Source organism: Muntiacus reevesi, chromosome 5 (assembly GCF_963930625.1).
Source record: "Muntiacus reevesi chromosome 5, mMunRee1.1, whole genome shotgun sequence".
Taxonomy (NCBI): domain Eukaryota; kingdom Metazoa; phylum Chordata; class Mammalia; order Artiodactyla; family Cervidae; genus Muntiacus; species Muntiacus reevesi.
In genome coordinates, this window is record NC_089253.1 from 109,874,172 (window position 1) to 109,886,703 (window position 12,532).

The 12,532-nt window shown below is 48.1% G+C and overlaps 1 protein-coding gene across 1 annotated transcript in view; it reads right to left on the reverse strand.

The window, feature by feature from the left end:
- Positions 1–12,532, reverse strand: part of NCF2 (neutrophil cytosolic factor 2) — a 32,742-nt gene that overhangs the window by 548 nt on the left and 19,662 nt on the right. The window contains exons 8-14 of the mRNA XM_065937002.1: positions 10,666–10,807; positions 10,377–10,445; positions 9,116–9,191; positions 7,106–7,131; positions 6,524–6,675; positions 6,303–6,414; positions 2,374–2,551 (exon numbers count right to left, since the gene is read on the reverse strand). Coding sequence (XP_065793074.1) covers positions 2,374–2,551; positions 6,303–6,414; positions 6,524–6,675; positions 7,106–7,131; positions 9,116–9,191; positions 10,377–10,445; positions 10,666–10,807 — 755 coding nt within the window. The remainder of the gene's footprint in view (positions 1–2,373; positions 2,552–6,302; positions 6,415–6,523; positions 6,676–7,105; positions 7,132–9,115; positions 9,192–10,376; positions 10,446–10,665; positions 10,808–12,532) is intronic.

A 12,532-nucleotide genomic window follows, 5' to 3' on the forward strand; every position in this document is an offset into this window, starting at 1 on the left:
TGTTGGTCCTTCTTCACCCCCAGTTGTGCTGACAGGGAAAAGTCAGTGTTGGAAAAGTGACTGGTAAGAGTGAACATAGGAGCTATCTCATTATTGGTTTCTGTAGAGAAGTAAAATGCAGAAAAAGTAGAGCCTTCAAAAAATTAACAAAGAAATTGAACAGTGAATCCTTATGTATGAGGTGGTTTTTTTAACAGAGTTTTAGCTTTGTTGGGAACCTTTGTTTTGATTACAGGACAGGGTTATGCCATTGGTTAAATAGATTAATAATGACTGTTCACTAGTGAATGGTCAAAGAATTGCAAGTTGGAGCAATGATGGGTTCAGTCCATGTTTGTAAAATACAAGAATTTTCATAGCCCCTCTTTTGAGACTTTAATAAAGTATGTGCATAGACTTCATAACTCAGTTATAGATAATCAAAAGTGTATCAAAGTGAAGTCACTCAGTCGTGTCCAACTCTTTGTGACCCCACGGACTGTAGCCTTCCAGGCTCCTCCCTCCATGGGATTCTCACAGGCAAGAATGCTGGAGTGGGTTGCCGTTTCCTTCTCCAGGGGATCTTCCCAATTCAGGGATCAAACCCGGGTCTCCTGCACTGCAGGCAGATGCTTTAACCTCTGAGCCACCGATATCCCCATTTTAAATTTTCTGTGGAGTTGAAAGCTACATTCCAGGGGAACGTAACTCAGTCTAGGTTCTGAGAAGACACGAGAGATTGTTTGGGGTCATTCTGCCAATAAATATCAGACACCTTAGATAGCTATGACCTATTCTAGAGCCCATCCAACAGACTGTAGAAGCTGTTCAGATCAGAGGCTCATCTTTGGATGTAACGTGTCTCCATCAGACATTACAGCAGCACCAGGTAGTACTTGGATCCTGTCCCCAGAAACGGTCCATTAGTGTGGAGTGTGGCTGGGCATCCGAGTTCACCCAAGGTAATTCTAATTGCAAACTGTCGTCTTGATTCTTCCTTCTATGATACGAGTATCAGCATTTGTTGTGCTGGATCCTGAGAGCTTGTTAGAAATGCCAAATCTCAGGTCCCACCCCAAACCTGATTCAGAATCCATTTTAACAAGTTCCTCAGATGGTTGACGTTTAAAATTTGAGAAACTTTTGGAATGAAACTATCTCATAATTATTGAATACAACTGAACTCAACCTCTTAGCCCTACACAATGTTTGTGTTGAATTCTATTTCCCTGTGTGTTATAAAAGTTTCAAAATCTTACATAGATACTTCCTGAATTAAATCAACTTAGACTTCTATACAAATCCCAGTAAAGAGTATACCACCTTCTCTCCATATCTACCCAGAAGACTTTTCAGAGCATTTGTTCATCTTTATCTCATCCCCACCCCTGAAAAAAATATTTAGCCAGTTGCTTGGTATTGACACTTTAAAAATGGTGTGGGGAGTTAAATCTAACTCTTAAAATGAGTTTCCATTCTCCCTTTTAGAATATACACATTGATCATGCACCCTGTTTGTTTTTCATTTCTTATATTGTTGCTACAGTCGTATACTCACTCTTCACCCCCATTAACTTCAAAATTTCTCCCTCTCATTTCTTAATTTTCTGTTATAATTGATAATGGTGTTCTGTTTTCACTGTTTTGCATTGCTAATGTACAAGATTTCAGCCATGTGAGTGAAACTTTTGCTCTGACTCTTGTTATCAGGTAAAGAAAAAGAATGTCAAACCATGAGTTATTAATAGAATGCTGCTTCTCAGTATGATCAGTGGACCAGCATCACCTGGAATCTTGTTAAAAATGCAAATTAGTGGGCCCCCACCCCAGACCTGAATCAGAATCTTTGGAGCTGGGTCAGAGGAATTTAACAGATTACAAAAGATGCATGAGCATACTTAAGTTTGAGAAGCAGTAAAGTTAGAACCCTCACTTACTTTAATTTTTACTGTGTTTGATTTCTAACAACCTGGGAAGTCACCAGAGAGAGCAATTCTGAATCATTTTTTTAAGGCAAAATGTATGCTCTTTTCCCTTCATCTTCAAAAAGTACATCAATTTAAAGACCTGTAGTTTGCAAAACATCAGTATGACATGGCTCAGTGCAAAACAAAGTGGTTGAAGCCCCCTTCCAATTAATTAACTCCGGTGTGAGAACCCATGGCTTCCAAAACAGTCTTTAATCTGTGACCGAAGTCTGCCATTGGTTGCTTCCCAGGAGAGCAACAGATGGAGAGGTGAACACTCAGTTTTGCTCCCTCCCAGTAAGAACTGGGAAGGAAATTGAAACCATTGGCTAAAGTTTGTAGCTGACTGATGTTTTCTTCTCTCTGTCCTTGTATTTATTGCTGCTAACATGTACATTAGTTTCTATACTCTGGAAGTAGCACTTACCCGTTGATATCACCAGGATTACATCCCCTTCCAGGAATTCCAGGTCTACTGGCTGGGTAGCCTCGTAACTGAAGAGAGCGACCACTTTGCTCCCTTTCTTAAGCTCAGGTTCTGTTGTCTGGTTATTAGCATCAGGTTTTTTGCTTTCTTCAGGTTCTTCTGGAAAGCCCTGGTCACCCTGAAATAGTAAAGGTACTATTAGTTTTCCTAACTTCCTGCCATGAGTATTGAACATCACTGAAGGAATCAATCAGCAAAATGTCAATGTAGCACCTGAGATAGAAACTCAAAGCCAAGTTTGTGATCAGTGCCTAGCATAGACCTGGTGTGTACTTTATGAACACTGGTTGGGTTAGTGAAACCAAAAGGTCTACAGGACCATAGATCCTCTTAAAATGCTAGTGAAACCTTATGTTAATCCTGAAAAAGGTAGAATAGGTACAATTGTTAATTTTTCTCGGATGGACAAACAGGTTGAATCACAGGTAAGAGACAGAACCCAAAGTTCAAACCTAACTCCCAAATCCAACACCCTTTCCCCAGCACCCATAACACTGAGCACCTTGTTATAGAAAGGCAAATTTGTCTGCACCATCCCAAATCTGTTAATCAGGAACTCCCTGTGGGAGTTAACAATCATTAACAAAAACAACAAAAAATAATTTAAAACATCAAAATCAACCTTTGCAGTGAAGTAATGCTGAAGCTGAAGCTCTAATACTTGGACCACCTGATACGAAGAGCTGACTCATTGGGAAAGACCCTGATACTGGGAAGGATTGAGGGCAACAGGAGAAGGGGGCAGCAGAGGATGAGATGCTTAGATAGCATCACCAATTCGATGGACGTGAATCTGAGCAAACTCCAGGAGATGGGGAAGGACAGGGAAGCCTGGCGTGCTGCAGTCCATGGGGTTGCACAGTCAAACATGACTGAACAACAAATTCACATTTAGAGCTGAACTAATAGGAATCCTTTCAAGACAGAACTGAAGGGCTTAGTCCAAAAACAGATCATTGGAAAACCTAGAGTGGCCTTTCAAACTTTCAAGGGACACCTTGCATGGACACTCACTCACTCCTAGGGCCCTGGGGCTTTCAGCCAGAGGCACCCGAAGTCTCAGCTCCAGTGGCTCCACTTGCTGAGACAATTTTCTGAACCCTGACCACTAGGTTTACTTTGTGGGGTTTACTGCAGGGCCTGCCTCCAGGTCCATCCTCTTTAGTTCTTCCCCTCCATTTCCACCCCCCCCCCACCCCCAATCAAACGTTTGTCTTTGGTTTGAGTGCAAAGGAGACCCTTCCCTAACTGAGCAGTAACCCCTACCCAGCTGTGGGGATGAGGGTTTGGAGGAAAGACTCGCTGGGCCCACGGCCTACATGTCTAGAATAGCTTTCCTGCTGTGGGCATTTCTATGGTCTCAAAAGTCCACTTGTGGCTGAAAACTAGTAGTTGACCAAGGATTCCCTTAGGAGCTATTTAGTATTATACCCCCTAGGCAGATAAAACTGCAGATGCCACAGCTGACAAAGGCTAAAGCAGGAAACGGGGAAGACACTGAAGTGTCAGTGGAACCCCACTTGGCAGCTTTGGGCAGTGGCAACTGCAGACTCATGGTTTCTGTGTCAGGACTCCCCAGCCTCCCGACTGGGTCGGGAACTGCTTACTCAGAGGAAGTCCACCAGCCAGCCTAGCTGATTTCCCTGCCTTGCTCATGTGCCCCTTAAATTACCAATACAGAGCAAGACCTCACTATCTTCTTGCCTGCTCACAGTATCAACCCAGCACAGTGGTGTCCAAGGCTAGCCCCATCTGGCCCTGTGGTCTTTCCAACATCTTTCCCACCACTGTCCCTGTCCAACAGCACTGAGCCCCCTTTCCCACTGGGCTGATTCTTGTGGTCGTCCCTCTGGTTCTTTCCATCTATGTAATACATTCACCCTAACCTCCTCCATCTTGCTAATTACTATGCACCATTTTCAGGCTAAGCCTCAAGACAATTTCAACATCATTTTCTCTAGGAAGACTTGTCCCACTTCCCTCCAGCATTTTTGGGTGAGAAACCCTCCCGATGTTACATAAATACATACATAACAGTAAAGCATTTGTGCGTCTCCATCAGTTTACTACACACGCTTTGTAGTCATCTGCTTGCTCTTCCCCTTATGAAAACGGGCCTGTGTCTTACTAGTTTTTATATCTCCAGTACCTACCTAGAGAGCAGTAAGTGCCCAGCAAATGTTTGTTGAAGAATTCGTCACTAGACAAATGCTGGAAACAACCCAAATGTGCACCAGCAGCTGAATGAATAAGCCAGTTGTGGTATCCATACAATGGAATACCATTTAGCATTCAAAAGAAATGGACTATTAAGACACAAAATATATATACTGTACAATCCACTTATTTGAAATGACATAAAAGACAAAAAACTTTGTTGACAGAAAGCAGATGGATGATTTTCAAGGACCATTGTTGGGAGAGAAAGTTGACATCTACAGCAAAAAGAAATGGCAACCTTTCCTTGGGAGACTAAGGGACAAAGCCAAAGAGTACTAACGTGTAGCTGCTACTTCTAGTCTCGAACTTTGCTCCTGACTCCCTTCATTCTCACTGGAGAGTCAGTTAACTCTTCTAGACCCCAGGGCCTATAGATAACCTGCCCTTTTACTGTCAGTACATTGACGTGTTCAAGAGCAGCAGTCCCCAACCTTTTTTGGCACCAGGAACCGGTTTCATGGATGACAGTTTTAACACAGACCTGGGGTTAGGGAGGTTGGGATGCTTTCGGGGTGATCATTGTAAGGAGTGCACAATCTAGTTCCTTTGCAGGCACAGTTTACAGTAGGGTTTGAGCTCCTATGAGAATCTAATGCCACTGCTTATCTGGTAGGAGGTAGTGCTCAAGTGGGCTTCCCTGATTGCTCAGTTGGTAAAGAATCTGCCTGTAATGCAGGAGACTGCGGTTCGATTCCTGGGTCGGGAAGATCCACTGGAGAAGGGATAGGCTACCCACTCTAATATTCTTGGGCTTCCCTTGGTGGCTCAGCTGGTAAAGAATCTGCCCCCAATGTGGGAGACCTGGGTTTGATCCCTGAGTTGGGAAGATCCCCTGGAGAAGATCCCACTCCAGTATTCTGACCTGGAGAATTCCATGGACTATAAAGTCCATGGGGTCACAAAGAGTTACATGACTGAGTGACTTTCACTGTCACTTTCAGAGCTCAGGTAGTTATGCAAGTGATGGGGTACACCTATAAACATAGATGAAGCTTCCCCTGCTAACGGGCCGCTCACCTCCTGCCGTGCAGCCTGACTCCTAACGGGATGGGAGCCCTGTTCAAGAGTACAGGCAGGCTCTGAGTAATGTTGGCCAGGGGGCCTCACTTTGCCTTGTCACCTACATTATCAAACAGGATAACAGTACGTACCTCAGAATTATGGGGGCTTTAAGAATTCATACACAGAGTGCGCTTAGCACAGTGTCTGGCACACAGGATCTTTTCAGTAGATGTTTGCTGTTAGTAGAAGGTTGTTACACAAGTCATCTTCATGAAATAAATGCCCGCTAATTTTTTTTTCACTCCCAAATGTCCTTCCGCATGGAAACTTAAGGTGAAGAATGGCTGTGAACTCGGCCTCAAGCTGCGACTCCATTCTAACCTTGCTTGATCGAGCCTAAACCTTAGGTGTGGCAGCAGATGGAAGGGCCCTGAAGCTTTCTGTGGGCTCCTGGGCCTGCTCTGCTCTTGTGGGAAAACCTCTTCCAGCTGCACCCCGGGTGAGGATGCCAGAGCTGCAGCTTCTACCTGCCACGTTCCCAACACTACACCTAGGCTAGGCACCCAGCAGGCACTGGGTGAACGCCCAGTTGTGGTGGAGGAAGTGGCCTGTTGGAAATCCAGCCTTCCATGCCCCTGGGCACTCACCACGGTGTTCTCACACCACAGCGTCAAGCAGTAGTTTTTCACTTGGTCCCAGGCATCCTTCATGCTGAATTCTGAAAGGGGCGCCAGCTCATTGCTGTCCCGAGGACGGTAGCTGGGTAGGGGTAATGAGGGAGAAGCAAGTCAGCAGCAGCAGGGCAGGCCCATCCTTGGCCGCAGCGGGCGCCCGGCTGCACCCTCACGTCTCCCTGGGCGCCGCTCACCTCAGCTTCGTGTGTTCCGGCAGGAGACCCAGCTTCTTGGCCACCATGTCGCGGACCTGACTGTAGGGGAGCCTGAACTGAGTCTCCATGACCACCGTGTACTTGTAATGCACCTTGAGTGTGTAGGACGCGGGGACACGGAGCTTGACTTCCTGCCAGGAGAGCCAGCAAAGGGAATCTGCGAGTGCCTGAGGCGTCCTCCGAGCAACATGCTGCATCCCAGGGAGTAAGGACCCCGTGGCGGGGAAAGGCCCAGAAGTGCCTGGTTCCACACTAACATGAGAGGGCCTTCAGAGCCCTGTCCTCCAGCTCAACTCACACGTGGATAAAAATTCCTATGGGCGGTACCTGGCCCACCAGCCATGGGCCAGCAGGCAGTGTGTGCATGGAAGAGGGAGAGATTGTCAAATGGGAGGGGGGGTGTCCCTGGTCCCTGTATGTATGGTAGCAACTGGTGTACCCTTTCCTTTGGGGCTCTTTCTACAATCCAGGGGGACCACCCGTAGAAATGGTTAGGTGGGCAACCTAAGCTCTTCCTCTCTCTACCCCTTGAAATAGTACAGGAAAAAAAAAAAAAATTACCTTGGGCTCGTCTTTTCCTTTCTGACCTAAATGGAGAAGGTGAGAGTTAAACAAAGGAAGATATTGAATGAACACTCTTGGCTAGCCCCTGCCATACACAGGATGAAACCACTTAGAACCAGGCACCCAACCTCATATGATTTAACCTGTGGGGTGATTATTAACCTTAATAAACTAGGTGGGGGGGGAATCATTGGGTAGATGTGAAGGGCAAAGCCATGAACACACAAGTGAACCCAGTCTCTGCTTCTAGGGAGCATACAGGTAATTATCAAAGGGCCGTCACATCCTCACCAGCCCATGGGGTTAGGGAGGGATCCCAAAGGACAGCTAACAGTAGTGCTCCTGGGGTAGTGGTGTCATGCAAGATTCCCAGAGGTCAGTTAAAGCAGTGGGCTCCACCAAAACAGGATCAGCCAGGGGCCACAAGAAGAAATAACCACTTATTTTTAATTTGTCCTTTATCTTTCGTATGTTTTCTAATGTATAAAATATATTAATGTAGCAGTACATATATAATTTCTGGGGTTTCCCTGGTGGTTCAGATGGTGAAGAATTTGCCTGCAATTCAGGAGATCTGGGTTCAGTTCCATGGTTTGGATTGGTTGGGAAGATCTCATCTTCCCAAACCAAAAAGTGAATGGCTACCCACTCCAGTGTTCTTGCCTGGAGAATCCCATGAATAGAGGAGCCTGATGGGCTACAGTCCATGGGATTGCAAAGAGTGAAACATGACTGGGTGACTAAACACATATAATTTATATAAGAAAAGTATGTATAATGATATTCACCATGGAAACAGCAGTGTCTGCTTGTAAAAGACCACTGATCTCAAACCCAGCTGATCATTAGAATCTCTTTGGATTTTTTTTCCTAGAAAAACAGGTTTCTAAGCCTGATTCCAGTCCTAAAAAATCAGAATCAAAAGCCTTTGATTCTAGATTCTTAAAATCTTCCTAGGTTAATATGTGATCCTTGATGGGCCCCTAGAAAATATAAATTAAAGAAAGCTGTCAAGGACAGTGGGGGATAATAGGAGAAATTTGAACATGAAATATATAATCTATATTATATAATAACATATACTATATTAACACTATCCTAGATATAACAATTATATTGTGCTTATGCAGAAGAGCACCCTTGTTCTTAGGAGACAGATGCTGAAGTATAGGGTGAAGTGTCATGAGTCTGTAACTTAGTTTCAAGTGGCTCAGCAACAAGAAAAAAAATTATGTTAACAAGAGGAGCAGCCCAAGTACATGATGCAAAATGTTAATAATTACTGAATTTAAGTGAAAGATATTCTTGTGTTCATATTGTACCATACTTTCAACCTTTCTGTAGGTTTGATATTTTCAAAGTAAAAATAGGGGTGGGGAGCATCCCAGGTGATTCTGATGATCAGGTGGGCATGACAGTCATTGATCTAGGATCTGGACAAACCACCTAGTCAATGCATCTCTACCAAGCACTTACTCAGGATCTGCTTAACCCACATTAGTAACCAAAAGTCCATGACTTCCCAGGGCAGCCGTCTCCACATATCAGGAGAGTATCCCTATCATGTCTGCACCTTGGTTCTTGGTCCATCCTCCAGGGCTCTGCAGAGTTTCTTTTCTAGATAGAGCTCCTCAGTCATTTGAGAAGAACCACTCCACCCCGCTCTGAGGTCAACAGGTGTAATTACTTGAACCTCTCCTCCTGGGATAAAGTCCCACTACTTAATGACTGAGTTGGGATGCTCACAGCCCACCAGAAAGCAGCTGCCTTTACCCAAGCTCCATGCATGTTCTAGAGCAGGCAGGGAGGAAGGATTTCTATTTTCCTGTGTTTTGGGTGGGTGAATGACACAGGAGTCGGGGGTGGGGGGGGCCCTCGGGCCTCGTGATCATAAGCTGGGAGTACAAGAAACCAGATTCCATCAGGCTGAGAGAGCAACCCTCGGTGGGGAGGCAGTCTGGAGCATTTCTGCACCCAGTCCCGGGATGGTCCTCCAGAGACACTAACCTGGTGACAACTGGGGTCTTCCAGGAGCACTGGTACTTGGGGGAGCTGGGATATCAGACTCCGGGGAGGTTTCTTCCTGGAGGGGACAGGAAGAGAGGGTGAGAACCTTCATGCAGACACAGTTCTCAGGCAGGGGTAGGAGTGGGGGAGGCCCTGCCGACCACCATGGAAGGGGGCCAGATGCAAACAACTTCCTAAAAGTTGGAGCGGTGATGACATTTAGTGGAGGCTAAGGGCTAGGAAAGATTGAAGGCAGGAGGAGAAGGGGGACAACAGAGGATGAGATGGTTGGATGGCATCACTGACTCAATGGACATGAGTTTGAGTAAACTCTAGGAGTTCATGATGGACAGGGAAGCCTGGCATGCTGCAGTCCATGGGGTTGCAAAGAGTCAGACACAACTGAGCAACTGAACTGAATTGAAGGGAAGTTTGATTCAGTGGGAGACAGAGTGGGCCTGGTGAAAACAATCACAGTAGAAATTATGAGAAAATAAGAATCCTAACCCCCCAGCTACAAGGCCCTTGCTGCCTAATCACCTCAATTGCCACACTGGAAACCCACTGGAGGCAGGGTAGGACCCTTGTCTTAGCTCACCCTCTCACTCTACACCTTGCCCCTTCAAAGGAAACATGCCACTTCTCATCTAAATGGCATTTAGAACTCTTCAGTCATCTAGACATTGTGACTCTGACCAGGGAGGGCCAACCCCACAGAGAATAACTGGTTGCACAGTCTAGAGAGAGACAGGATCTGTTGCCATCAGGCATCTGCACAGATCCAACAAAGACCACTCCCCAGGCCTGGCAGAAGGGCAGGTCATCGAGACAGGGCAGTGGGGGTGGCAGCAGCGTCGGAAGCAGTGGCTGGCAAGGTCCGCTCTGACTCAGTGCTCTAAAGCAGATTTCCTATGGTGAGTGGATTTCACCAGCCGGCACGTTGACTATTCTTCCGGGTGAAGAAGACCTCCTGGGAAGACCTAAGTCGTCACCTGCTGTAGCTGTGGTCAAGTCACCCCTGGCCAGGAGGGATCACAGAGCTGGGGGCCCAGTAGGACCTGCTGATGCCTCCACTCAGCACATCTGGGTTTTTTCTTTCATCCCTAGGTTCAGCTCTGGGCGGCTGCTACCAACTCAAGGTGGGCTCAGGACTAGTGAGTCCCCAGTGCCTCTTCCTCTCTACTCTTCTCCCCTCTGTGGTCTGTCGGTGGCGGGGTTCAGGGGTGGGAAGGGAACGGGTCAGCCCTTGGGGCTCCGTTACCTGAGGCTGCTGCTGAGGATGGATCCGCAACTCAACTGGTTCGAGGTAGTTGCAGGGAACGAGCCCCTTCTGCAGCGCAGCATCGCGGAGCCAGAAAGGGGGAAGCAAAGATGCACTCGTCAGTAGCCACAGTGCAGGACGCCCAGAGACGTGGGGAGGGGCGGGGGGACAGGGGAAAGAGGGGGCAGCTGGCCTGCATGTAAGGCAGCAGATGCTGCTCCTCAAAAAGCTCTGCCATGTGCTGCCAGGATCCTGTGCCCATAAGCCCACCGCCCCATCCTCTGAATACCTGCCCGTTGAACATGACCGTAGCCCAGTTATCATTGCCCTTCTTCAAGACAAAGACGATGTTCCCCGGCATGACCTGTAGCTCCTCTGGTGTCTCAGGCACAAACCCAAACAACACACGGTGGGCTTCCCCTTCCAGGGCCCTGCGGGATGGGCGTGGGGAGAAGAGGAGGGGTAGACACAAGATTCGAGACCCCATCCACCATCTAGCCTGGACCACATCTGCTCCCATGATGCTGTGGGTCAGCAACTGTGGATCCGGAGCCAGGAGCCTCACTCCCACCTCTAACTGCCCAGATGACCCCGAGCAGGGAGTTGCCCATCTGAGGGCCCAAGAGGACTCTGCATGTGAACATGCTCCGTAACCATGCATGCAGTGGGGCAAGAGTAAAACAAAACATAACGCAACACTTGACGACGACTTGCAACCCTGCCCTCCCTTCCCTTCTGAGGAGGAAGGATCCCAGCTGTGCTTGGCCAGTGGCCGAGTCTGGGCGGGGCCCAATCAGATGCCAGGGTGCAAAGTAGAAAGTGGGTGAGAACCCGCTGGGTGAGGAGATGAGTGGGGGAGCTGGGGAGGAGAAATCCTCTAGAACAGCAGTCCCCAACCTTTTCGGTACCAGGGATGGGTTTCATGGAAGACAGTTTATCCATGGACCAGGATTGGGGGATGGTTTAGACATGACTGCATTTCTTGTGCACTGTGTTTCTGTTTTGTGGCAATTTCAGGATATTCCGCCTTGACTTTAGGGTTAGGGTTCCAGCTCCTATGAGAACCTAATGCCGCTGCTCACCTCACGGGAGGCAGGGCTCAGGGGGTAATTTGAGTGATGGGGAGCAGCTGTAAACACAGATGAAGCTTTGCTCGCTCCCTGCCACTTGCCTCCTACAGTGCGGCCCAGTTCCTTAGCAGGCCACAGACTGATACCGGTCCGTGGCCCAGGGGTTGGGTACCCCTGCCCTAGAGCCAGCTGGGGCCGTCCACGGGGGAGGGACAGAGAGTAGGAGAGATGGGCCGGGAGGCAGTGGGGGGATGTGAGGCTGCCTTACTCTGCATTATGTAATGTCGTTTCCCCTTTACTGTTTCCTCAAGGCCTGCTCTGGGGCATCCCATTTGAGCCGTTTCAGAATGTGTGACTGCAGCCGGCTGGCCTCTCCAGGCTGGTTCCCTCTCCCTCCTGCCCTTCCTTTTGTCTCCAGACCCTGCATTCATCTCTGTAGGGGAGACGGCCTCCCCCAGCACATGGGGAGCTTAGGGGCGAGTTCATAGGCCCCTTCCTTTTTTCTAGTTGCTTTGGCACTCTCTGCACTGCTTGTTTCAACCTTCCCTAGTGGGGAGGGGGAAGCTGGGCTTGCTTCTTTACTTAGAGATAACTCTGAAGAAAGCTGTAGGTTTTGTCATCCTCGGCTTCTCCTCTTACAGAAGAATGACTTCTTTTTCTCAAGTCCTTCCTCTTCCTTCTTCAGAAAACGTGTGCCAACAGGGAGTGAAAAATGCGCCCACACAGGAAAGGACACGCCATTCCAGCCTCCCACTCTGCTCTCCCAGCTCCAGGAGCCTGGCCTCTCAGGGGGCTCCTCCTGAGAGGAGGGCACCCTCCTCTCCTCTACCCTGAGGTCTGTGTGCAGCCCTCAGAGGGTGCTGTTCCACAGACACTGTGGTCCTTCAGCGACACCCCCTCGCTCTCTGGGTGCACACTGGCATGGGGACACAGGGCCAGCCCGCGGCTGTAGCCAGGTCACCGTCAGCCTCACCGTGTTGGAAGCTCCATTCCCACCGTCATTCCACTCTAGCCTTGAAAGCAGGAGGAGCCTGATGTGCCAGGCTAAATTCCTCACAATTTGGACACTGACCCCAGCTTCACCTT